The following is a 27,009-nucleotide window of genomic DNA, read 5'->3' on the forward strand; positions in this document are numbered from 1 at the left end:
GACCAATGGCGGGGTGTGGGGGCAGGGCAGTTTGAGGTAGGAGGTCATGTGACTTAGATTGACATCATTCTATGCCTTCATGTTTTTATAGGGAAAGGGCGGGAATGGGGAATTGAGGAAGTAGTTTCAACCATGATCTTGCTGAACGGCCCAACAGGCTCGAGGGGTTGAATGGGCAACTCCTGTTCCTATCCCATTCCTCGAGGAATATGGCCAAGCCGAGTCAAGGGACAAGTTTGTCCTCCAGGGAGAAAGGAGATACTTGCCATAAATGTAGCTGATAATAGTTCTAATTGTAGAATTAATGAATGTCATTGGTGGAACAAGGGGCTGGAGCCCGATGCCTTTGACACAGTCTACAATTTTCAAAGTGCTGACAGAGGGGAAGGAATGGGGAACTTGCTTGTCTTAATTCCATGAGGAACTTTGTAAATGGGCCCGAGGATTCCAAATCCAAACATAACTACATGGTGCATAGCTGTTGTGCTCAAAGTGGAGCACGTTGGCACAGTGGTTAGCACTGCTGCCTCACAGCACCAGGGACTCGAGTTCAATTCCGGCCTTCGGTGACTGTGCGGAGTTTGCACGTTCTCCCCGTGTGTGCGTGGGTTTCCTCCGGGTGCTCCGGTTTCCTCCCACAGTCCAAACATGTGCAGGTTAGGTGGATTGGCCATGATAAATTGCCCCTTTTTGTCCACGGATGTGCAAGTTAGGTGGGGCTGTAGAGATAGGGTGGGGGAATGATGCAGACTCGATGGGCCAAATGGCCTCTTTCTGCACTGTGGAGATTCTATGGTTTTATGGAGCAAAGGAAACATTTTTTTCTGATATGGGAATTATGGAGCTGTGGGGGAATCTCACGCCTGATTGAGTACATTATCATTCTCCTTTTGTTCCCTTATGGGATGTGAGCATCACTGGAATACCAGCATTGGTTGCTCCTCCCTAATTTTCCTTGAACTGAATGGCTTCAGCCATTTCAGGGGGCATTTAAGAATCAACCACATTGCTGTGGGTCTGGAGTCACATACATGTAGGCTCCATGTGGCAGATTTCCTCCCATACAGCACATTAATGAACCAGATGGGTTGTTACAACAATTAATGCTAGTTCCATGGTTACCATTACTGAGGTTAGCTTTTATACTCCAGAATCATCAATAGAATTTAAATTCCTTCAGCTGCCATGGTGGGATTTGAACCCGTGTCCCCAGAGCATTAGCCCAGGCATCGGGGAAACTAGTCTAGTGACATTACCACTGCGCCATCATCACCGCATTACCTGTGGCCTGGCTGTGTAGACATTGCTCCAAGGGTTTATGCTGCTGCCCTTTGAGGTGCTGCCTACTCTCTTTGGCAAGGCAGTGGCTGCTCCCATTGTGGCTGCCATCCACCATTACCACTGGCAGCAGGCTGGCAAACCCTGCATTCCAGAGACATTCTGAGCTACGAATTCGGCTCCTGCCCAATTCGGGCATTTACAGTTCAAAAGTGCCTCACAGGGGCGGCACAGTTGAGGCGTGGGGTTGGGACCCGGAATTCATTGCAAATCCGCCCCAAGAAATGTAATCGAGCGGATTGTCTGAATTTCAAACAACGTTTTGCCCCCTGGTAGGAAATCTGCAATTCACTTCACTTTCTAAGCTAAGGGAGGAGGCAATCAAACTAACTTTCCCCCGGAGGAAAACATATCGCAAAATGAAATGAAACGTAAACCTGAATATTAATGCTCACCGCAGTGTCATTGGTCATGTAGACTAGAACATCTGTCAAGTGTCTACCATTGATGTACCTGTAGCAGTTCCACACGCAGCCAATTAGGTATGCCTAGAAAATACAGAAGGTTAACCTTTTAATTTCTATTTCGATACAGATAGATTGTCCACATGTTATGTTACACAACTTTGACAACCCCATTGGAATAATACCAGCCATAACCGTGTATCAAAATATCTTCAACATTTTAGGCTCGGTTTCTGAAATTGTTACTTATTTATGTTTGTTAGCACGGAGGAGAAAGTCTGCTCGGTTTTGTGAGCGTCGAGTGTCACTGCCAGGGCCGCAGGCTTTAGCTTTCTCTGACAACAACTTCTGGTAAGAGAGGACGTCTACCCCAGAACCACTGGGAGTGGAGGAGGTGCTTAGATTGGGGTTTCTCTATTGGTACACAGCTGGCGGGATGTCTTCCTCTGCCACATTGCCAGGCAGTGGTACCCACTCCGCTTTTTCAGATTGCCTCTGCTTCCCTGCCTCCCCACCCCACTCATTCACACCTCCTCGAGGCCTACCTTTGGTTTCTCTACTTGCCGCAGGACCGTCACCTTCTGCCATGCATCTTCATCCTTCTTCTAATTTACTCTCTCCTGCCTTCCATCCTATCACAGACTTTCCCTCTATTTCTTTCCCGGCCTCTACCCTTGCTTAAAAAAAAACTAGCCCAATGTTTATTTTAAATCTGGCGCTATCCAACTAAGCATCAGATCGTCTGAACCCTACTTCATCTGTTAGCATCATTGTGGGTGTCCTGGGTCAGGATTGATAGAGGTTTTTGGAGGCCAGGTTGTTGCTAAACCTTACTTTCATTGTACTGTAGTACAACGCTTAGCAGGAGGCTCTACATAGAACTGTCTCTCGGCATACTCTGTTGTCATGTGATCTTACATCACTGATGATGTAGGCTCTCTATTTACATATTTCACATATAGATTTCACTGCTGCCATGGGGGAATTAAACCCACATTTCCCTGGAGTACAAGCCCACAATCACTACAATCCCAGATCATATAGGGATAGCATTTGAGTGTGGAGACATTATGCATCGAATCTTGATTAGGCGACACTTAGCAGTGATGTGCAGTGTTCTGCTCATCGATTGCAAAATAGATATCGAGGTATTGCACATGGAGCAATGAAATATGTACAAAGATAATATCCCAACTACTTATTAATAAAGGATTTTAAAAATTCACGCATGGAATGTGCGCGTCACTGGCTGAGAATTTACCACCCTCCCTTATCGCCCTTCAATGGAGGGGCTTTCTAGGCCATTTGAGAGTCGACCACATTATTGTGGGTCTGAAGTCACATGTAGGCCAGACCGGGTAAGGACGGCAGATTTCCTTCCCTACAGGACATTAGTAAACCAGATTCCCAACAATCGACAAGGGCTTCAGGGTCATCACTAAACTTTTAATGCCAGGTTCTTCGGAAGATACATTGTATCGGCAGAATAAGTGCCTTTTCCAGATGGTGTGCATCATAAAACGTAGACCAATTCAGAAATAAGGAGCACCCCTATGTTTCTTGTATCAGGACAGCTGTACTTCTTCAGTGTGTTCTCAGTGAGAGGCTTTATTGAACTGATCTGAAGGTGTCTGCTTCCTGAGGCAGCCTCAGCGCATAGTCACATGATCACAGGAAGCCAGATGTGTTAGTTAGGCCGATTACATTTCAAAACAACGTCCTATTCTTTAAATTAGTGCCATGATGGTATCGAGGCAGACATGGTCTTAGTTTAACATTTCAATAAAACGAACACACTTCGGAGGGTGAACGCCTCCACCCCGTGTGTGAGGTTGGGGCTGATAGAGCTGAAGGTGGTGTATAGAGCGCACCTTACAAGGGCGAGGATGAGCCGGCTCTTTGAGCGGGGAGAAGAAGTGTGTTAACGTTGCGGGGAAGGCCCCGCAAACCACCTTCATATGTTTTGGTCCTGTCCAAAGCTGGAGGATTACTGGAAGGAGAGGTGTTTAGGGTAATCTCTAAAGTGGTGCACGTGAAACTGGACCCGGGGCCCTCGGGAGGCCATGTTCGGGGTGTCGGACCAGCCGGGGTTGGAAACGGGCGCGGAGGCAGATGTCGTAGCCTTCGCCTCGTTGGTCGCCCGAAGGCGGATCCTGTTAGGGTGGAGATCAACCTCTCCACCCTGTGCCCTGGCGTGGCGGGGGGACCTGCTGGAATTCTTGACGCTTCAAAAAGGTCAAATTTGAACTGAGGGGAAGGATGGAGGGGTTCTACAATTCATGGGTGTTATTCATTATGCAGTTTCGAGAATTGGATCACATCGAACATTAGGGGGGGTTGGGGGCTGGGAGGGTTGTGGGGAGGGGGACTGTATGTGTTAATGGTGACTATGGGTGATTCCTGATTCCTTTTTGTCATTTGCTTATGTTAACACGTGGGCCAATGTCTGGGGGTTGGGTGGGAGGATGGGATCGTTGATATTGATATGGGGATTGACACATTCATTACTGATTATCGTTTATTGTTGGGTGTAAATTTGGGAGAAAATGGGAAAAAGGAGAAGCATAAAAAATATTTTTTTAAATGACCATACTTTGGACGAAGTGGCACTCCCTCAGTACTGCAGTGGTACCTTACTAGATTTTGTGCTATGGATTGCATCTTGATCCCATAACCACCCCGCCCAGGCGGGAGAGTGTTGCACACTGAACTACGGCTGCCTCCCCATAGTAAAACCCAATGTTCAGATGGTGGGTGTGAGCTGTTCAAAGAGCATCTGGCGGCACAGTGGCCCAGTGGTTAGCACTGCTGCCTCACAGCGCCAGGGACCCATGTTCAATTCTGGCCTCGGGTGACTGTCTGTGTGGAGTTTGCTCTTTCTCCCCATGTCTGCGTGGGTTTCCTCCGGGTGCTCCGGTTTCTTCCCACAGCCCAAAGATGTGCAGGTTAGGTGGATCGGACATGATAAATTGCCGCTTAATGTCCAATCGCTAGGTGGGGCTACTGGGTTGCGGGAGATTGGGTCTAGGTAGGGTGCTCTTTCAGAGGGTCGGTGCAGACTCGATGGACCGAATGACCTCCTTCTGCACCGTAGAGATTCTATGAAAGATCTCCTATTGAGATTGCTCCCTGTTACCCCCTCCCATTTACTCACCTTGGTTGCTTCATAATAAAACCACAAACTCTGTTTTCATCTTGGTCCAGAAGTTTTCTTCCGTGTATTTTTACAATCCCAACATGGGTAGGTCAATCTCTGCTGCTGTTTAATGAGCAGGGATGTACTTTTGAGGCTGTATAAGGCTCTGGTCAGACCCCATTTGGAGTATTGTGAGCAGTTTTAGGCCCCGTATCTAAGGAAGTATGTGCTGGCCTTGGAAAGGGTCCAGAGGAGGTTCACAAGAATGATCCCTGGATTAAGAGCTTGTCGTATGAAGAACGGTTGAGGACTCTGGGTCCGTACTCGTGGAGTTTAGAAGGATGACGGGGGGGATCTTATTGAAACTTGCAGGATACTGCGAGGCCTGGATAGAGTGGATGTGGAGAGGATGTTTCCACTTGTAGGAAAAACTAGAACCAGAGGACACCATCCCAGACTAAAGGGACGATCCTTTAAAACAGAGATGAGGAGGAATTTCTTCTGCCAGAGGGTGGTGAATCTGTGGAACTCTTTGCCGCAAAAGGCTGTGGAGGCCAAATCACGGAGTGTCTTTAAGACAGAGATAGATAGGTTCGTATTTAATAAGGTGATCAGGGATTATGGGGAGAAAGCAGGAGAATGGAGATGAGAAAAATATAAGCCATGATTGAATGGCGGAGCAGACCCGATGGGCCGAGTGGCCTAATTCTGCTCCTATGTCTGATGGTCTTATGGATTCTCCGGTCCCCCAGCCGCCTGTTTCTCGGTGATGTGCGGTTTGCTGGCGGTGGGGTTATCTACTGCCCCTGTCGCCAATGGGATTTCCCAATGAGGCACCCCCACGCCTTTGGGAAAGCCACGTACGGGGGTGCACTGCCGCTGGGAAAAGAAAGAATCCCAACAGCTGGAGAACCCGGCCGATGTAGATTCAAATTTGATGAACCCATCTTAGTCTGGCAGACAGCATCAATCTCCAATCCCCGACACGAGACTGTAGAAGGGCTTGAAGCCATTCACCAGGACAAGAAAATACATAATTCCAGCCAGCACTAATATTATGCCATGAAGTGTGCTTATTCCAGATCCTTTAACATCAGTTTAATCCATTGATTATTAATTTTCTTTGGCCGCTGCAAGTATATTTATGTAGAAATTTCCAATTCCTAAAACAAATCTACTGCCAGGCCAGGTAGGAAGAATAAAACAGCTCATTATGGAAAGCATGAAGAGGCGACCATTCAAAATACACAGAAATGTGTTATTTTGACCTTTGAAAATTACAGTAGCCTTTCTACGCGATTTCCCTGAATAATCTGAGAAATGAAAACATACTCGTTCCATTATCTACTTTTCCCCTCTCCTCGAATGCACTCAAATCGGAATTTGTGTTTCGAGGGTACAGGGGTATTATGCTTATGAATGATATGTCTCTAAAATTGTTTAGTTTTATTTGAATGGGAGAATATCCAGTGACATAAGAGATAAGCTGCAGTAGGCCATTTGGTGGTAATTTTATATTCATTGTATTTAATTGCATGCAGGTTTTTTGACATTAACTGGGGATTCACCTGTATCCCTTTTAGGAGGAACAGACTGAAATTGAGGTGTGTCTTTTTAATGCAGATCTCAGCAGGGGGTGGCATGGTAGCACAGTGGTTAGCACTGCTGCCTTACAGCGCCAGGGACCCGGGTTCAATTCCGGGTGACTGTCTGTGTGGAGTTTACAGATTCTCCCTGTGTCTGCGTGGGTTTCCTCCGGGTGTTCCGGTTCCCTCCCACAGAGCAGGTTAGGTGGATCGGCCGTGCTAAAATTTCCCCTTAGTGTCCCAAGAATGATGGGGTTATGGGGATGGGTCAGGGGATTGGGCCTGGGTGGGTGCTCTTTGAGAGGGTCGGTGCAGACTCTTCTCCACTCTTCCCGTAACAGCCTCCCCGAACAGGCGCCGGAATGTGGCGACTAGGGGCTTTTCACAGTAACTTCATTTGAAGCCTACTTGTGACAATAAGCGATTTTCATTTCATTTCATTTTTCACTGTAGGGATTTTACGGATCTCTGTAAATAGGTGCTTGGAGAGGTGTGTGAAGATTGGGTCCAGTTTTATCCTTCCTCAAGCCTGCTCTGCCATACAGCAAGATCATTAACTCCATCTTCCTGTAGCATCCCCACATCCCTTAATTCCTTAAGTATCCAAAAGTCTAACAACATTTGTCTTGAATATACTCAATAACTGAGAGCCCACAGCTCACTGGGATGGAGAATTCCAAAGATTCTCAACAGTGAGTGAAAATAGTCTCCTTTCAGCGCTAAATGAGTGACCGCCCCCCCCCCCCCCCCCCCCACCCCCCATATTCTGAGGCGGTGATGGAGCCTACCCAACACATTTCATATCCTGATGAGAATGTCTACAAAATTCCTCTGAAAAACAAATCTTTTTTTTTCTTTTCTTTAAAAAAAAATAAATTTAGAGTAGCCAATTCTTTTTTTTCCAATTAAGGGGCAATTTAGCGTGGCCAACCCACCTGACCTGCACATCTTTTGGGTTGTGGGGGTGAAACCCACGCAGACACGGGGAGATTGTGCAAACTCCACACGGACAGTGACCCAGGGCCAGGATTCAAACCCGGGTCCCCAGCGCCGCAGTCCCAGTGCTATCCACTGCGCCACTATCTTAAAATCAAATCTAATAAAAATCCAAAATTCCTGACAATCTTTGCATCGCAATTACCTACCCTTAATCCTGTTGCAAAATACATCAACCAAAAAAATAACACACAACATTCTCAGGGCGGCACGGTAGCACAATGGGTAAAGCACTGTTGCTGCACAGCTCCAGGGTCCCAGGTTCGATTCCCGGCTTAGGTCACAGTCTGTGCGGAGTTTGCACATCCTCCCCGTGTCTGTGTGGGTTTCCTCCGGGTGCTCCGGTTTCCTCCCATAGTCCTGAAAGACGTGCTTGTTGGGTGGATTGGACATTCTGAATTCTCCCTCGGTGTACCCTGAACAGGCGCCGGAGTGTGGCGACTAGGGGATTTTCACAGCAGCTTCATTGCAGTGTTAATGTAAGCCGACTTGTGACAATAAAGATTATTATCCCTATCTGCATGTTTTTTACACAACCTAGTCCCTGTCCTAACCAGACATTTGTTGATCTTTTATGAAAGGTGTTGAGTGGTGTCAGTAGTTACTTTAATCGCATCTGCCCCATCATTCAATGGCTGATCTGATCTGATAATCCTTAACTCCACTTTCCCACCTTATCCCCATAAACCTCGATCCCCTCACTGATTAAAATGCTGTCTCTCTCAGCGTTGAACATACTTAACGACCCAGCCTCTACAGCTCCCTGCGGTAAATAATTCCACAGATTCACTCCCCTCTGAGAGAAGAAATTCTTCCTCATCTCGGTCTTAAATGAGTGACCCCTAACTCTGAGATTGCGCCCTCTGGTCCTAGACTCTCCCACAAGGGGCAACATCCTCTCAGCATCGACCTTGTCAATCCCCCTGAGAATCATATATGTCTCAATGAGGTTTTGGTTTAATTGTTAACCTTGTACTCATGTCTTTTAGTTTTGTGCTCAGGCTAGTGGCCTGGGCCCAACCATCTTCAGATGATTCATCAATGACCTTCTTTCCAACGAAAGGTCAGAAGTGGGGATGTTTGCGGATGACTGCACAATGTTCAGCACCATTCGCTACTAGGGGCAGCACGGTAGCATTGTGGATAGCACAATTGCTTCACAGCTCAGGGTCCCAGGTTCGATTCCCGGCTTGGGTCACTGTCTGTGCGGAGTCTGCACATTCTCCCCGTGTGTGCGTGGGTTTCCTCCGGGTGCTCCGGTTTCCTCCCACAGTCCAAAGATGTGCAGGTTTGGTGGATTGGCCATGATAAATTGCCCTTAGTGTCCAAAATTGCCCTTAGTGTTGGGTGTGGTTACTGGGTTATGGGGATAGGGTGGAGGTGTTGACCTGGTGTAGGGTGCTCTCTCCAAGAGCCGGTGCAGACTCAATGGGCTGAATGGCCTCCTTCTGCACTGTAAATTCTATGATAATCTATGATAATCCTCAGATACTGAAGGAGTCCATCTCCAAATGAAGCAAGACCTGGACAACATCCAGGCTTGGGCTGACAAGTGGCAAGTTACATTTGCGCCACACAAGTGCCAGACAATGACCATGTCCAATCAGAGAGAATCAAACCATCACCCCTTGACATTCAATAGCATCACCATCCCTGAATCCCCACGATAAACATCCTGTGAAGTTGGCATTAACCAGAAACTGAACTGGACTAGCTATATAAATACTGTGGCTACAAGAGCAGGTCAGAGGTTAAGAATCCTGTGGCGAATAACTCACCTTCTCACTCCCTAAATCCTGTCCACCATCTACAAGGCACAAGTTAGGAGTGATGATGTGGAGATGCCGGCGTTGGACTGGGGTGAGCACAGTAAGAAGTCTTACAACACCAGGTTAAAGTCCAACAGGTTGTTTCAAACACTAGCTTTTGGAGCACTACTCCTTCCTCAATTTAGGAGTGTAATGGAATATCCTCCACTTGCCTGGACAAGCGCAGCTCCAACAACACTCAAGAAGCTCGACCCAATCCAGGACAAAGCAACCCTCTTGATTGGCACCCCTTCCACAAACATTCACTCCCCCCACCACTGGCACACAGTGGCAGCCATGTGTACCATCTATAAGATGCACTGCAGTAACTCACCAAGGCTCCTTAGGCAGCATCTTCCAAACCCACGACCACTACCATCTGGAGGGGCAAGGGCAACAGATACCTGGGAACCCCACCAGCAGGAGGCCCCCCTCTGTGATGAACGGTTACTGTACTACTGTACCCTTGTCATCATGTAAGGTGATGTCCCCTTTAAGACCGGGCTTGGAACCCTGGGGGACTCTGCCTCCGGCTCCTCCCACCTGGGAGCTGTATCTAAGGGGCCGTCTTGTGGGTGGCACCCAGTTAGCACCCGTCTCGGCACCAGGCTGGTTCTTAGCTTATTAAAGCTTTCTTTACCGTTTTACTCTCTAAGCATCGTTATTGAGGGTACAACAATTTAATAAACGAAACTACATCAGGATGGACGCAGGCCTAAAGCTAGAGAAGCTCAATTTGTAAGCATGGCCACTGGAGGCAAAAGACATTTTTAAATGCTGGCTCCGATGTTTCGAGGCCTATCTGGACTCCTCAGAGATTCCCATCCTGGGGCCACTCAAGCTGCGCTTACTCCACGCCTGGGTGAGTCACAGAATCTCCGCCACGCTCGAAAAGGCGACTACTTATGAAGAGGCGGTCCAGTTCGTCAAACCCATCAACGAGGTGCACGCCAGGCATCTGCTCTCTACCTGCCGGCAGGGTTCGGGTGAATCGCTAGACGAATTAGTTGAAAAACTCACCGCGCTTTCCAGGGACTGTGACCATCAGGATGTGACAGGGGAAACCCATATGAACTTGATGAACTTAGAGCTTGGATTACTACTTGGAACTATGATGTTGTTGCCATTACAGAGACCTGGTTGAGGGAAGGGCAGGATTGGCAGCTAAACGTTCCAGGATTTAGATGTTTCAGGCGGGATAGAGGGGGATGTAAAAGGGGAGGCGGAGTTGCGCTACTTGTTCGGGAGAATATCACAGCTATACTGCGAGAGGACACCTCAGAGGGCAGTGAGGCTATATGGGTAGAGATCAGGAATATACTATCAGGGGTATACTACAGGCCTCCCAACAGCCAGCGGGAGATAGAGGAGCAGATAGGTAGACAGATTTTGGAAAAGAGTAAAAACAACAGGGTTGTGGTGATGGGAGACTTCAACTTCCCCAATATTGACTGGGACTCACTTAGTGCCAGGGGCTTAGACGGGGCAGAGTTTGTAAGGAGCATCCAGGAGGGCTTCTTAAAACAATATGTAAACAGTCCAACTAGGGAAGGGGCGGTACTGGACCTGGTATTGGGGAATGAGCCCGGCCAGGTGGTAGATGTTTCAGTAGGGGAGCATTTCGGTAACAGTGACCACAATTCAGTAAGTTTTAAAGTACTGGTGGACAAGGATAAGAGTGGTCCGAGGATGAATGTGCTAAATTGGGGGAAGGCTAATTATAACAATATTAGGCGGGAACTGAAGAACATAGATTGGGGGCGGATGTTTGAGGGCAAATCAACATCTGACATGTGGGAGGCTTTCAAGTGTCAGTTGAAAGGAATACACGACAGGCATGTTCCTGTGAGGAAGAAAGATAAATACGGCAATTTTCGGGAACCTTGGATGACGAGTGATATTGTAGGCCTCGTCAAAAAGAAAAAGGAGGCATTTGTCAGGGCTAGAAGGCTGGGAACAGACGAAGCCTGTGTGGCATATAAGGAAAGTAGGAAGGAACTTAAGCAAGGAGTCAGGAGGGCTAGAAGGGGTCATGAAAAGTCATTAGCAAATAGGGTTAAGGAAAATCCCAAGGCTTTTTACCCGTACATAAAAAGCAAGAGGGTAGCCAGGGAAAGGGTTGGCCCACTGAAGGATAGGCAAGGGAATCTATGTGTGGAGCCAGAGGAAATGGGCGAGGTACTAAATGAATACTTTGCATCAGTATTCACCAAAGAGAAGGAATTGGTAGATGTTGAGTCTGGAGAAGGGGGTGTAGATAGCCTGGGTCACATTGTGATCCAAAAAGACGAGGTGTTGGGTGTCTTAAAAAATATTAAGGTAGATAAGTCCCCAGGGCCTGATGGGATCTACCCCAGAATACTGAAGGAGGCTGGAGAGGAAATTGCTGAGGCCTTGACAGAAATCTTTGGATCCTCGCTGTCTTCAGGGGATGTCCCGGAGGACTGGAGAATAGCCAATGTTGTTCCTCTGTTTAAGAAGGGTAGCAAGGATAATCCCGGGAACTACAGGCCGGTGAGCCTTACTTCAGTGGTAGGGAAATTACTGGAGAGAACTCTTCGAGACAGGATCTACTCCCATTTGGAAGCAAATGGACGTATTAGTGAGAGGCAGCACGGTTTTGTGAAGGGGAGGTCGTGTCTCACTAACTTGATAGAGTTTTTCGAGGAGGTCACTAAGATGATTGATGCAGGTAGGGCAGTAGATGTTGTCTATATGGACTTCAGTAAGGCCTTTGACAAGGTCCCTCATGGTAGACTAGTACAAAAGGTGAAGTCACACGGGATCAGGGGTGAACTGGCAAGGTGGATACAGAACTGGCTAGGCCATAGAAGGCAGAGGGTAGCAATGGAGGGATGCTTTTCTAATTGGAGGGCTGTGACCAGTGGTGTTCCACAGGGATCAGTGCTGGGACCTTTGCTCTTTGTAGTATATATAAATGATTTGGAGGAAAATGTAACTGGTCTGATTAGTAAGTTTGCAGACGACACAAAGGTTGGTGGAATTGCGGATAGCGATGAGAACTGTCTGAGGATACAGTAGGATTTAGATTGTCTGGAGACTTGGGCGGAGAGATGGCAGATGAAGTTTAATCCGGACAAATGTGAGGTAATGCATTTTGGAAGGGCTAATGCAGGTGGGGAATATACTGTGAATGGTAGAACCCTCAAGAGTATTGAAAGTCAAAGAGATCTAGGAGTACAGGTCCACAGGTCATTGAAAGGGGCAACACAGGTGGAGAAGGTAGTCAAGAAGGCATACGGCATGCTTGCCTTCATTGGCCGGGGCATTGAGTATAAGAATTGGCAAGTCATGTTGCAGCTGTCTCGAACCTTAGTTAGGCCACACTTGGAGTATAGTGTTCAATTCTGGTCGCCACACTACCAGAAGGATGTGGAGGCTTTAGAGAGGGTGCAGAAGAGATTTACCAGAATGTTGCCTGGTATGGAGGGCATAAGCTATGAGGAGCGATTGAATAAACTCGGTTTGTTCTCACTGGAACGAAGGAGGTTGAGGGGCGACCTGATAGAGGTATACAAAATTATGAGGGGCATAGACAGATTGGATAGTCAGAGGCTTTTCCCCAGGGTAGAGGGGTCAATTACTAGGGGGCATAGGTTTAAGGTGAGAGGGGCCAGGTTTAGAGTAGATGTACGAAGCAAGTTTTTTACGCAGACCCTAACCTCAAAGTTCCTCCAGACCGCCCGAGCCCTTAACCTGACCTATAACGAGAAAAAATGCGTTTTCCACACAACCGTGCTAGCCCTCCTCGACTATGTCGTGGAAAACGGGGTCCTAGGTCCCGACCCCGACCGCATGCGCCCCCTAAAGGAACTCCCCCTTCCCCGCAACCTCAAGGCCCTCAAACAGTGCTTGGGGCTCTTCTCCTATTACGCCCAGTGGGTCCCCAAATATGCGGACAAAGCCCGCCCACTCATAAAGACCACCATATTTCCCCCCTTGGCTGAGGCTCGATTGGCCTTCAACCGCATCAAGGCCGATATCACCAAGGCCGCTATGCGCGGTAGACAAAACTATCCCCTTCCAGGTAGAGAGCGATGCGTCAGACATCGCCCTGGCTGCTACCCTCAACCAGGCAGGCAGACCAGTAGCGTTCTTCTCCCGGACCCTCACCGCCTCCGAGATTCGACACTCTGCAGTCGAGAAGGAGGCACAAGCCATTGTGGAGGCTGTACGGCACTGGAGGCACTATCTAGCCAGTAGGAGGTTCACCCTCGTCATCGACCAACGGTCGGTCACCTATATGTTCGATAACACGCAACGGGGCAAAATAAAATACGATAAAGTTTTGAGGTGGAGGATCGAACTCTCCACCTACATGTACGATATCAAGTATTGTCCAGGGGAGCTCAATGAGCCCTCAGATGCCCTGTCCCGCGGCACGTGCGCCAACGCGCAAGAGGAACGCCTGCAAGCCATCCACAATGACCTCTGCCACCCGGGGTTTACCCGGCTCGTCCACTTTATGAAGTCCCACAACCTACCTTACTCAACCAAGGAGGTCAAGGCCATGACCAGGGCTTGCCAGATCAGTGCGGAGTGCAAACCGCACTTCTACCGGCCAGACAAGGTTCGGCTCGTGAAGGCCTCGGGGCCCTTTGAGCGACTGAGCGTGGACTTCAAGGGGCCCCTCCCGTCCACCAACCGCAATGCCTATTTCCTCACCATGATCGATGAGTTCTCCCGCTTCCCATTCGCCATTCCCTGCCCCGACATGACCTCTGCCACCGTGATAAAGGCACTGCACAGCATCTTCACCCTGTTCGGTTTCCCCGCTTTATATCCACAGCGACTGGGGTACATCATTCATGAGCGATGAACTGCGTCAGTATCTGCTCAGCAAAGGCATTGCCTCGAGCAGAACGACCAGTTATAACCCGCGGGGAAACGGGCAAGTGGAGAGGGAGAATGTGACAGTGTAGAAGGCTGTCCTTCTGGCCCTACGGTCGAGAAGTCTCCCAGCTGCCCGCTGGCAGGAGGTCCTGCCCGATGGCCTACACTCCATTAGGTCGCTCCTCTGCACGGCCACGAATGAGACCCCTCACAGCTGATTGTTTATCTTTCCCAGGACGTCTACCTCCGGGGTCTCGCTTCCACCTTGGCTGACGGCTCCAGGACCTGTTCTTCTCCGGAGGCACACGAGGAGCCATAAAACGGACCCCCTGGTTGAGATGGTCCGATTACTACACGCAAAACCCAGTTACGTGTACGTCGAGTACCCCGATGGCAGGCAAGATACGGTTTCCCTCCGGGATCTGGCACCTGCTGGTTCCCCCACTACAGATGCCCCTTCCCTCGTAGCTCCCCTGCAGGACCCGGCACCCACTACAACACACCCCCTCCCGCCCCAATCCCTGTTGGTGGGCACCTACCCCGCGCGCCCCCTAGCGCCCCCCCTCTACACACCCCGCCGGCGCCAGCACCGCTACCCCTGGCCCCCACCTATTCCCCCTGCGCCCCGATCCCCTACCCCGACCCGGGCCAAGGCTCCGACCACCGTGCTCCCGGACGTACCCTCAACTAAGACGTCCGTATCCGCCGCACCACCGCCCGAGCTGAGGAGGTCGATAAGGACGATCAGGCCACCGAGACGAATGGACTTATGATGGCACTTCACCCCCGCCGGACCTTTTTTAAAACAGGGGGTGAATGTGATGAACAGTTACTGTACTACTGTACCCTTGTCGTCATGTAAGGTGATGTCCCCTTTAAGACCGGGCTTGGAACCCTGGGGAACTCCGCCTCCGCCCACCTGGGAGCCGTATATAAGGGGCCGCCTTGCGGGCGGCACCCAGTTAGCACCCGTCTCGGCACCAGGCTAGTTCTTAGCTTATTAAAGCCTTCTTTACCATTTTATTCTCTAAGCGTCGTTATTGAGGGTACAACACCCTCCAAGTCACTCACCACCCTGAATTGGAAATATATCGGCCATTTCTTCACTGTCGCTGGGTCAAAAGCCTGGAATTGTCTCCCTAACAGCACAGTGGGTGTGTCTACACCACATGGACTGCAGCGGTTCAAGAAGGCAGCTAATCACCACCACCTTCTCAAGGGACAAATAGGAGTTACAACAAATGCAGGCATAGCCAGCGAAGCCCACATCTCATAAAAATTAATTTTTAAAAGAGTCTCATTTAAGCCATTCCCAGCAGGGGCTGGTTTAGCACACTGGGCTAAATCGCTGGCTTTGAAAGCAGACCAAGGCAGGCCAGCAGCACGGTTCAATTCCTGTACCAGCCTCCCCGAACAGGTGCCGGAATGTGGCGACTAGGGGCTTTTCACAGTAACTTCATTTGAAGCCTACTTGTGACAATAAGCGATTTTCATTTCATTTTTCACTTGTATCTAAATTAATTTGACCAAACTCTGCAAATCTAAATCTCAAAGCCATCTCAATCTTCTTTTCTGTATGGAAAGCAAATTCAGCACAAGAATCTGTCTCTCTATCTCTTGCATTGGAACCATGGTTGTTCTTTCTTGAACTTTCCCAATACTGCATTATGTTTCTGAAGCTAAAATCCCGGACATGGAGTCACCCATGATTGAAACAAGGTTAAAACAACTTAATTTGTAGCTAAGTCTCATTAAAATGGATCCCTATGCACAGTCAATAATACTATCTCATGGTTGAATATATTCACTGGATAGCTAACCTTTTTCTATTTTTGCTAATAGGCATATTTTTCATCTACTCTGGATATTTACCCAACATCAAAATCCATCCAGACAGAAATTCATTTAGTTGGCCCATATGCCTGGAAATAATAACAACTTCTAACATGAGCTTCATAGAATCAATCATAGAATTTACAATGCAGAAGGAGGCCATTCGGCCCATCGAGTCTGCACCGGCCCTCGGAATGAGTACCCCACTTAAGCCCACACATCCCTATCTCAGTGACCCCACCAAACATTTTTGGACACTAAGGGCAATTTATCATGGTCAATCCACTTAACCTGCACATCTTTGGACAGTGGGAGGAAACCGGAGCACCTGGGGGAAACCCACGCACACACGGAAAGAACGTGCAGACTCCACACAGACAGCCACCCAAGCGGGAATCGAACCTGGGACCCTGGAGCTGTGAAGCAACTGTGCTAACCACTATGCCACCGCTCATCAAGTCAGATAGCTTAGTACATAGAACATAGAAAATACAGCACAGAACAGGCCCTTCGGCCCAAGATGTTGTGCCGAACCTTTGTCCTAGATTAATCATAGATTATCATTGAATTTACAGTGCAGAAGGAGGCCATTCGGACCATTGAGTCTGCACCGGCTCTTGGAAAGAGCACCCTACCCAAGGTCAACACCTCCACCCAACACCAAGGGCAATTTGGACACTAAGGGCAATTTATCATTGGCCAATTCACCTAACCCGCACATCTTTGGACTGTGGGAGGAAACCGGAGCACCCGGAGGAAACCCACGCAGACACGGGAAGGATGTGCAGACTCCGCACAGACAATGACCCAAGCCGGAATCGAACCTGGGACCATGGAGCTGTGAAGCAATTGTGCTATCCACAATGCTACCGTGCTGCCCTTAAGAACAAATAAATCTACACTATATCATTTTACCGTAATCCATGTACCTATCCAATAGCTGCTTGAAGGTACCTAATGTTTCCGACTCAACTACTTCCACAGGCAGTGCATTCCATGCCCCCACTACTCTCTGGGTAAAGAACCTACCTCTGATATCCCTCCTATATCTTCCACCTTTCACCTTAAATTTATGTCCCCTTGTAATGGTTTGTTCCACCTGGGGAAAAAGTCTCTGACTGTCTACTCTATCTATTCCCCTGATCATCTTATAAACCTCTATCAAGTCGCCCCTCATCCTTCTCCGCTCTAATGAGAAAAGGCCTAGCACCCTCAACCTTTCCTCGTAAGACCTACTCTCCATTCCAGGCAACATCCTGGTAAATCTTCTTTGCACCTTTTCCAGAGCTTCCACATCCTTCCTAAAATGAGGCGACCAGAACTGTACACAGTACTCCAAATGTGGCCTTACCAAAGTTTTGTACAGCTGCATCATCATCTCACGGCTCTTAAATTCAATCCCTCTGTTAATGAACGCGAGCACACCATAGGCCTTCTTCACAGCTCTATCCACTTGAGTGGCAACTTTCAAAGATGTATGAACATAGACACCAAGATCTCTCTGCTCCTCCACATTGCCAAGAACTCTACCGTTAACCCTGTATTCCGCATTCATATTTGTCCTTCCAAAATGGACAACCTCACACTTTTCAGGGTTAAACTCCATCTGCCACTTCTCAGCCCAGCTCTGCATCCTATCTATGTCTCTTTGCAGCCGACAACAGCCCTCCTTACTATCCACAACTCCACCAATCTTCGCATCGTCTGCAAATTTACTGACCCACCCTTCAACTCCCTCATCCAAGTCATTAATGAAAATCACAAACAGCAGAGGACCCAGAACTGATCCCTGCGGTACGCCACTGGTAACTGGGATCCAGGCTGAATATTTGCCATCCACCACCACTCTCTGACTTCTATCGGTTAGCCAGTTCGTTATCCAACTGGCCAAATTTCCCACTATCCCATGCCTCCTTACTTTCTGCATAAGCCTACCATGGGGAACTTTCTCAAATGCCTTACTAAAATCCATGTACACTACATCCACTGCTTTACCTTCATCCACATGCTTGGTCACCTCCTCAAAGAATTCAATAAGATTTGTAAGGCAAGACCTACCCCTCACAAATCCGTGCTGACTATCCCTAATCAAGCAGTGTCTTTCCAGATGCTCAGAAATCCTATCCTTCAGTACCCTTTCCATTATTTTGCCTACCACCAAAGTAAGACTAACTGGCCTGTAATTCCCAGGGTTATCCCTAGTTCCTTTTTTGAACAGGGGCACGACATTCGCCACTCTCCAGTCCCCTGGTACCACCCCTGTTGACAGTGAGGACGAAAAGATCATTGCCAACGGCTCTGCAATTTCATCTCTTGCTTCCCATAGAATCCTTGGATATATCCCGTCAGGCCCGGGGGACTTGTCTATCCTCAAGTTTTTCAAAATGCCCAACACATCTTCCTTCCTAACAAGTATTTCCTCGAGCTTACCAATCTGTTTCACACTGTCCTCTCCAACAATATCGCCCCTCTCATTTGTAAATACAGAAGAAAAGTACTCGTTCAAGACCTCTCCTATCTCTTCAGACTCAATACACAATCTCCCGCTACTGTCCTTGATCGGACCTACCCTCGCTCTAGTCATTCTCATATTTCTCACATATGTGTAAAAGGCCTTGGGGTTTTCCTTGATCCTACCCGCCAAAGATTGTTCATGCCCTCTCTTAGCTCTCCTAATCCCTTTCTTCAGTTCCCTCCTGGCTATCTTGTATCCCTCCAATGCCCTGTCTGAACCTTGTTTCCTCAGCCTTACATAAGTCACCTTTTTCCTCTTAACAAGACATTCAACCTCTCTTGTCAACCATGGTTCCCTCACTCGACCATCTCTTCCCTGCCTGACAGGGACATACATATCAAGGACACGTAGCACCTGTTCCTTGAACAAGTTCCACATTTCACTTGTGTCCTTCCCTGCCAGCCTATGTTCCCATCAGGAAATGTTGTATTGTTGGCATGACACCTCCAACAATGTCGCAACTCCTCGGCACTGCACTGGGGTGTCCACCTGGATTATGCACTCATGTCGTAGAATAGTCTTGGGTCCACAATCATTCCAATGTGGAGACACGGCCGCTGTGTATTGAACATAGTTAGGACTATTGGCTTGAAAAATTATACCTCCGGTATTGCCTACCCTTTTGACACCCCACCAGAATAAGGCCAGGAGAGGAACAAAAAAGTACCAAATGGGTAACTTCCCAAGTCTTTGGGGAGCTTAGTTTGTCAGCAGTGAGATTGAAAGCACGACACAAAAAATGTTCGATAGAATCATCGAATCATTACAGCACAGGAGGAGGCCATTCAGCCTGTCGTGTCAATGCCGGTTCTACTAAAGAGCAATCATCTGGTGTCATTCCCTCGCCTTCTCCCAGTAACTCTGCACATTCTCCCTTTTAAGATAATAATCCAATTCCTTCTTGAAAGCGTTGATTGAACCTGCCTCCACCACACTCCCAGGTAGCGCATTCCAGATCCTGACCACTCGCTGCGTGAAAATGTTTCTACTCTCATGTCTGTAGTGATATCATGGTTGTGTTGTAATTCACTGGCTGACCACTAGGAGTCTCACTGGTATATAAATAGGTCAGTGTTAAAGTCAACTGACTTCAGACTGGCTGGAGGAATGTTGAAGAGAGAGGTTGGTTGGCATGATTTTAGTGTTTTTCATCCGTTGTCTTGTATATAGTTTACCCACAGTTAATGTTAATAAATCGTTCATAGCTTTAGCTACAAGTGTTCTTGTAATAAATTAGGCCATCCGGCAAGAACATAATAATGACGCTATTGCTTCATTTTGCCAACTAATTTAAATCTGTCACCTCTCATTCTCGATCCGTCCACCAATGGGAACAGTTTTCTCCCTATCTACTCTATTCAGGCACTTTGAACACCTCAATCAAAGCTTCCCTTCCACAAGGAAAACAGTGTTGACTTCTCCTGTAACTCCAGAACCATTCTCATGAATCTTTTCTGTATTCTGTCTAATCATTTAAATTAATATTTGGATGTAGAATCGGGACAGAGTGAATACAGATGGAAAGGTGGACAGGGTACAACAATACTGACTTATTCTTGGTGTACAATAACTCTCCACTCCCCGAAGGGTCTCCCTCCTCAAACTGCACTCAGATCGGGGTTGTTGTACTATGAGGGCTCCACCCATTAAAGGGGAAGCCCCACCCTATTACCAGGAAAGTTTGTATTCCCTGGGGGTCATGGGGAACTGGATGTTCCACACCCCTTGACCCCTGTGGGGGTTGTAACATTGGAAATCACAGCAAGTCTTTAAGTTTCGAATATGTGTGTCAGATGCCCAATGCGCCTTGTTAGGCCTGAAATCAGAACAATACTCCTTAAAAATATGTTTCCTAGCTTTGTACAAGTAGAGCTATTCAACTTTCAATTCCGTTTTCCCAAAATACACTTAGCTGGAGTGTATTGTTGAAGGATTACTTTCTTGAAAATGATGATCATGGGTCATTAATAAAAATGATGAATTATGGGGCTAGAGGCAGAAATCGCTGCCAACAGCATATCTGCCGTGGAATTAAACCATAATGCCAAGCAAGGGCAGTAGCATCAAGCACGCATCTCTCTTGCAGCTCAATGGTCACTTAAGTAAACGGGTGTTGTGAGCGTTTCACCAGTAGTTATTCAACTGTAGTGTACTTCACTCTCCAACTGACCAGACAACACTTTCAAACCTTTATTGCAAGCCATAGCAAGGGTGCTAAGCTACTACTAGATGGCTTGCCAGTGTCATGAGAATGTTGCTTTAAGAAATGGCTAGCTGCTCATGTTACTGCAGTGATGTCAGAGAGTGGGTGGAGCTGAGCTCTGGTTCTGTTTTTTAGTTTCACTTTGAGAAAAGCTTGGGTGTGTCTGTGTCTTTTTCGTTTCTAAAAGTGTTGCAGCTGAAGTCAAACAAAGCCGTTGTACTGCTGGTCTCTCTGCCATCCAAAGACTATTGGTGAATTCAGAATTATAAATGCTATCAGTAGTGAATGTAAACCTAATGTGCTCCTGTTTAAAGGTTTGTTAAGTCTTTTGGATGTGAAAAGGGACAGCTTACGGATTACTTAGTGTTGTATTCTTTGGGGGGTTATCTTTGATTTACTGATTGCTAAGCTGTTCACTGTTTGTTTTAGAAAGGTTAACTTGAGTTCATAGAATAAACATTGTTTTGCTTTTTAAAAAATACTTGTCCATTTCTGAAGTACCACCCCAATAGAGTGGGCCCTGTGCTACCCATACCACAATCTATTAATAGTTGTGGGTCAGATGAACTCCATGATACACTTTGGGGTTCTCTAAACTCTGCCCCAATAACAAATTGGGGGCTCGAAGGGGATAATAGTCTATCTATTGGATTGGCTTAGTGAACTTAAAGACAGTGAGGGGTGAGCATATTGTGGTTGCTTATCAGGTGTGGTATTCTAGTTTAAGTGGGGAGTATGTTGTGGACAATGTCTCTTTCAGAGGCTCTGAAGTTTTGGGGGGTGGAGACAGTCACACGCAGTACCTTACGGGCAGAGACTAAAAGCAGACTGTTAGATTTGGCAAAAACATTGCAATTAACATTACCTGACAAAATGCGAAAAGATGAGGTAATTATGGCGGTGGCTAAGCATTTAAAGTTGCCTGAGATACACTTTGACTCATTGGAAATGGCAAAAATTCAGTTACAAATTAAACAAATGGAACATGAGAAAGAATTAAAGCCTCTTGAATACGAAAGAGATAGTGAGGAAAAAGAAAGAGAAAGGGAGATACAGATCAGGGAAAAAGATAAGCGAGAGTTTGAACTTCAGAAAATGGCCATGAAACATGACAGTCAGGATAGTGAGAAAGAGCATCTAAGTTGAAGGCGTGGTGGGGATCTATTTAAATATGTTAAAACATTGCCAACGTTTGACGAGAGGAGGTAGAAGCCTTTTTCATTTCATTTGAGAAGGTAGCTAAACAAATGAAATGGCCACAGGACATGTGGGTATTACTGATTCAAACAAAGCTGGTAGGTAGGGCTAGTGAAGTGTTTGCATCACTACCAGAGGAGGTATATGAGTCATATGAGGAGGTGAAAAAATCCATCTTAGGTGCATATGAACTAGTGCCTGAAGCCTACAGACAAAGGTTTAGAAATTTAAGGAAATAATTCATGGTACAGTTGTATATATATTGCATAGGACTTTGGTTAGGCCACATTTGGAATACTGCGTGCAGTTCTGGTCGCCACATTACCAGAAGGATGTGGATGCTTTAGAGAGGGTGCAAAGGAGGTTCACCAGGATGTTGCCTGGTATGGAGGGTGCTAGCTATGAAGAAAGGTTGAGTAGATTAGGATTGTTTTCGTTGGAATGACGGAGGTTGAGGGAGGACCTGATTGAGGTCTACAAAATTATGAGAGGTATGGACAGGGTGGATAGCAACAAGCTCTTTCCAAGAGTGGGGATGTCAATTACAAGGGGTCACGATTTCAAGGTGAGAGGGGAAAGGTTTAAGGGAGATGTGCATGGAAAGTGTTTTATGCAGAGGGTGGTGGGTGCCTAGAACGCTTTGCCAGCGGAGGTGGTAGAGGCGGGCACGATAGCATCATTCAAGATGCATCTGGACAGATATATGAACGGGCGGGGAACAGAGGGAAGTAGATCCTTGGAAAATAGGTGACAGGTTTAGATAAAGGATCTGGATCAGCGCAGGCTGGGAGGGCCGAAGGGCCTGATCCTGTGCTGTAATTTTCTTTGTTCTTTGTTTTGAATTTGGTTAAACATACATGGAGTTTGAAAGGCTCAAACAGAGTAATTTTGATAGGTGGATAAGGGTTTTGAAAATAGACCAAACATATGAAGCTCTGAGAGAAATTATACTTTTGGAGGAGTTTAAAAATTCAATTCCTGATGTAGTGAGAACTCATGTGGAAGAGCAGAGGGTTAAAACCGCGAGATTAGCAGCAGAAATGGCAGATGATTATGAATTAGTTCATAAATCAAAGCTTGGTTTCTGACATCAGTTTCAGCCTGTGAGAGATAGAAACTGGGGACATGGGAAATACTCAAGTGGTAAAGGTAAAGGTGATCTGATGGGAGACAATAAAGAGAGTGTACCTCAGATTGAAAAAGAAATCCAGGAGGGTGGAAAAGAAATGAAAAGTTTCAAATGTTTTCACTGCAATAAACTAGGCCATGTAAAGTCACAGTGTTGGTGGTTGAAGAAAAGCACTGGGAAGGCTGATGTGGTAAAACAGGATAAGACAGTGGGGTTTGTTAAAGTGGTAAAGGAAAGCCCAAGTGAAGCGAAGGAGGTGCAAAAGATTGTACAGCCTGATCAAGAGATGATTGATAAGAAGGTGCCAGATCTCTTTAAAGAATTTACTTGTGTGGGTAAAGTTTACTCATGTGTATCAGGAGGAGCAGGCAAAGAAGTCACAATTTTAAGAGATACGGGAGCTAGTCAAACTTTTTTAAAAAATGTTTTTATTCAAGGTTTTCCAATAATTTTTACAAAACACTTCAAAAAGGAAAATAATACAAAGAAAACAGGGCACTATGCCAACAAAACAACTTAACCCTCTAAACGATTAACAATTTAACACCCATCTCAAAGCAAAATGGGGCATGCGTCCCGTACAAAAAGAAAAATAAATCAGCCCCCCCCCCCCCACCGCCCCCCGGGTTGCTGCTGCTGCTGACCTCCACCTAACGCTCCGCGAGAAAGTCAAGGAACGGTTGCCACCGCCCGGAGAACCCCTGCAAGGACCCTCGCAAGGCAAACTTTATCTTCTCCAACCTGAGAAACCCCGCCATGTCATTGACCCAAGCCTCCACGCTTGGGGGTTTCGCGTCCCTCCACATTAACACGAGCCTTCTCCGGGCTACCAGGAAGGCAAAGGCCAGGACTCCGGCCTCTTTCGACTCCTGCACTCCCGGATCGTCCGATACCCCAAATATCTCCCCCCCCCCCCCGACTGCGCTCCAAGAACAGCCCCTTAACCCTCGGGGTCTTATTTGCCCACACAAATTCCATAATGCTCCTGTTTACCCGCTTAAAGAAGGCCTTGGGGATGAGAATGGGCAGGCACTGAAAGACGAACAGGAACCTGGGGAGGATCGTAATCTTAACGGACTGCACCCCTGACACTTAGCTCCTCCAACATCTTTTCCTGGCTCCTCGCATGCACCACAAACAGCTCGCTCTTCCCCACGTTGAGCTTGTATCCCAAGAAGTCTCCAAACTCCCTAAGGGTCTGCATGACCTCCCCATCCCCTCCACCGGATCTGCAATGTACAGCAGCAGGTCATCCGAATATAGTGAGACACGGTGCTCCCCCCCGCCCCCCCCCGAGCCAACCCCTCCAGTTTCTGGACTCCCTCAACGCCATGGCCAGCGGCTCAATCGCCAGGGCAAAGAGCAGGGCACCCCTGCCTCGTTCCACGGTACAACCTAAAATACCCTGACCGCAGCCGGTTCGTCGATGCACTCGCTACCAGGGCCTGTTACAGCAATTTAACCCACCCTATGAACTCCTCCCCGAACCCAAATCTGCCTAACATCTCCCACAGGTACGCCCACTCCACCCGGTCAAAGGCCTTCTCCGCATCCATTGCCGCTACCTCTTGTGCCTCCCCCCCTCCGAGGGCATCGTAATCACATTCAGGAGCCTCCGCACGTTTGTGTTCAGCTGCCCGCCCTTCACAAACCCCGTCTGGTCCTCATGTATCACTCCCGGGACACAATCCTCAATCTTGGTGGCCAAGATTTTTGCCAACAGCTTGGCATCCACATTGAGGAGCGAAATCGGCCTATAAGAGCCACACTGCAGCGGGTCCTTATCCCGCTTGAGGATAAGCGAGATCAAAGCCTGCGACATCGTCGGGGGAAGGATTCCCTTTTCCTTCGCCTCATTAAAGGTTCTCAGCATCAACGGGCCCAACAGCTCTGAGAACTTCCTGTAGAACTCAACCAGGAACTCATCCGGCCCCGGGGCCTTGCCCGCCTGCATACTCCCCAACCCCTTAACTAGCTTCTCCATCTCGATCGGGGACCCCAAACCCCCTACCTCAGGGGCTGTTTAGCACTGCGCTAAATCGCTGGCTTTGAAAGCAGACCAAGGCAGGCCAGCAGCACGGTTCAATTCCCGTACCAGCCTCCCCGAACAGGCGCCGGAATGTGGCGACTAGGGGCTTTTCACAGTAACTTCATTTGAAGCCTACTTGTGACAATAAGCGACTTTCATTTCATTCCACCCTGGGGAACCTCAGTTGGTCCAGGAACTGCCACATCCCCCCCCTCCCCCCCCCCCCCCTCCGGGGGTTCTGACTTGTACAACTTACCATAAAAGTCCCTAAAGACCTCATTTATTTTTGCTGGACTCCGCACCGTTTTCCCCCCTCTATCTCTGACTCCCCCAATCTCCCCAGCCTCCTCCCTCCGCCACAGCTGATGTGCCAACATACGACACGCCTTCTCCCCATACTGATACACTGCTCCCTGTACCCTCCTCCACTGGGCCTCAGCTTTCCCCGTGGTCAGCAAGTCAAACTCCATTTGAAGGCTCTGGCGCTCCCTCAGCAACCCCTCTTCGGGGGATTCCGCGTATCTCCTATCCACCCCCACCAATCTCTCCCTCTCCATCCTCTCCCTCTTCTCCCTGTGAGCCCTGATTGAAACTAGCTCCCCCCGACCACTGCCTTCAGCGCCTCCCAGACCACACTCACCGACACATCCCCATTATCATTGGCCTCTCCATTTCTTTGGATGCACCCCCGAACCCGCCCACAAACCTCATCCGCCAGCAGTCCCACATCCATTCGCCACAACGGGCGCTGGCCCCTCTCCTCCCCCACCCCCAGCTCCACCCAGTGCGGGGCGTGATCCAAAATCGCAGTGGCCGAATACTCCGTCCCCTCCACTCTCGGGATCAGTGCCCTGCTCACCACAAAAAAGTCTATTTGCGAGTAGGTTTGTGCACATGGGAGAAGAAGGAGAACTCCCTCGCCCTTGGCCTGGCAAACCTCCACGGATCCACTCCCCCCATCTGATCCATAAACCCCCTCAGGACCTTGGCCGCTGCCGGCCTCTTACCCGACCTCGACCTAGACCGATCTAGTGCCGGGCCCAGTACCGTGTTGAAGTCCCCCCCCATTATCAGATTCCCCGCCTCTAGATCCGGGATCCGGCTCAACATCCGCTTCATGAACCCTGCATCGTCCCAGTTTGGGACATACACATTCACTAGCACCACCCGGGCCCCCTGCAGCCTGCCACTCACCATCACATATCGGCCCCCTTTATCCGCCACAATACCCACCGCCTCAAATGCCACCCGCTTACTCACCAGGATTGCGATCCCCCTTTTTTTCGCGTCCAGCCCAGAGTGAAAAACTTGCCTCACCCATCCCTTCCTCAGTCTGGTCTGATCCGCCACCCTCAGGTGCGTCTCCTGTAATGTGGCTACGTCTGCCTTCAGCCCCTTTAAGTGCGCAAACACCCGGACCCTCTTGACCGGCCCATTCAAGCTTCTCATGTTCCACGTGATCAGCCGGATCGGGGGACTACCCCCACCCCCCCACCCCCCCCCCCCCCCCCCCTGCCGACTTGCCATCTCCTTTTTTAGACCAGCCACGTGCCCGCACCTCCCGCACTCTCCAGCCCCCCAGGCGGAGGCTCCCCGCCCCGACTCTCCCTCTTACCTTCAACTCCCCCTCAGTCAGCACAGCAGCAACCCAGTCCCCCCCCCCACATTGCACTCCCGTATGCCAGGTGACTCCTGCTGACCCCGGTCGCTCCCGCCTCGGTCTCCAATCCCCCTATTGGATTCCCGCTCGAAGTCTCCAGCCCTCCCCCCACTAAAGTGGGGTGGCCAAAGTCCCCCCCTCTACCCCACCTATAAACCAATGTGGACACCAAGCCAGTACATCCCTCCCCCCTTTTCGCGGGAAAAAGCCCACACTCCCTGCCTGGGCCGACCCCGCCCCCTGTGGAGCAGCTCCTTCCACCTGCAGCCTCGCCCCAATCCCCAAAGGCCCAGGGCCATAGGCCCACACAACCCCAGGAAA

At 48.6% G+C, this 27,009-nt stretch overlaps 1 protein-coding gene across 1 annotated transcript in view; it reads right to left on the reverse strand.

Annotated features, from left to right (window-relative positions):
* laptm4b (lysosomal protein transmembrane 4 beta) overlaps positions 1-27,009 on the reverse strand; it is a 93,430-nt gene that overhangs the window by 24,538 nt on the left and 41,883 nt on the right. Inside the window, exon 6 of the mRNA XM_072468471.1 lies at positions 1,734-1,826. Coding sequence (XP_072324572.1) covers positions 1,734-1,826 — 93 coding nt within the window. The remainder of the gene's footprint in view (positions 1-1,733; positions 1,827-27,009) is intronic.

This window comes from Scyliorhinus torazame, chromosome 11 (genome assembly GCF_047496885.1).
Source record: "Scyliorhinus torazame isolate Kashiwa2021f chromosome 11, sScyTor2.1, whole genome shotgun sequence".
Classification (NCBI taxonomy): Eukaryota; Metazoa; Chordata; class Chondrichthyes; order Carcharhiniformes; family Scyliorhinidae; genus Scyliorhinus; species Scyliorhinus torazame.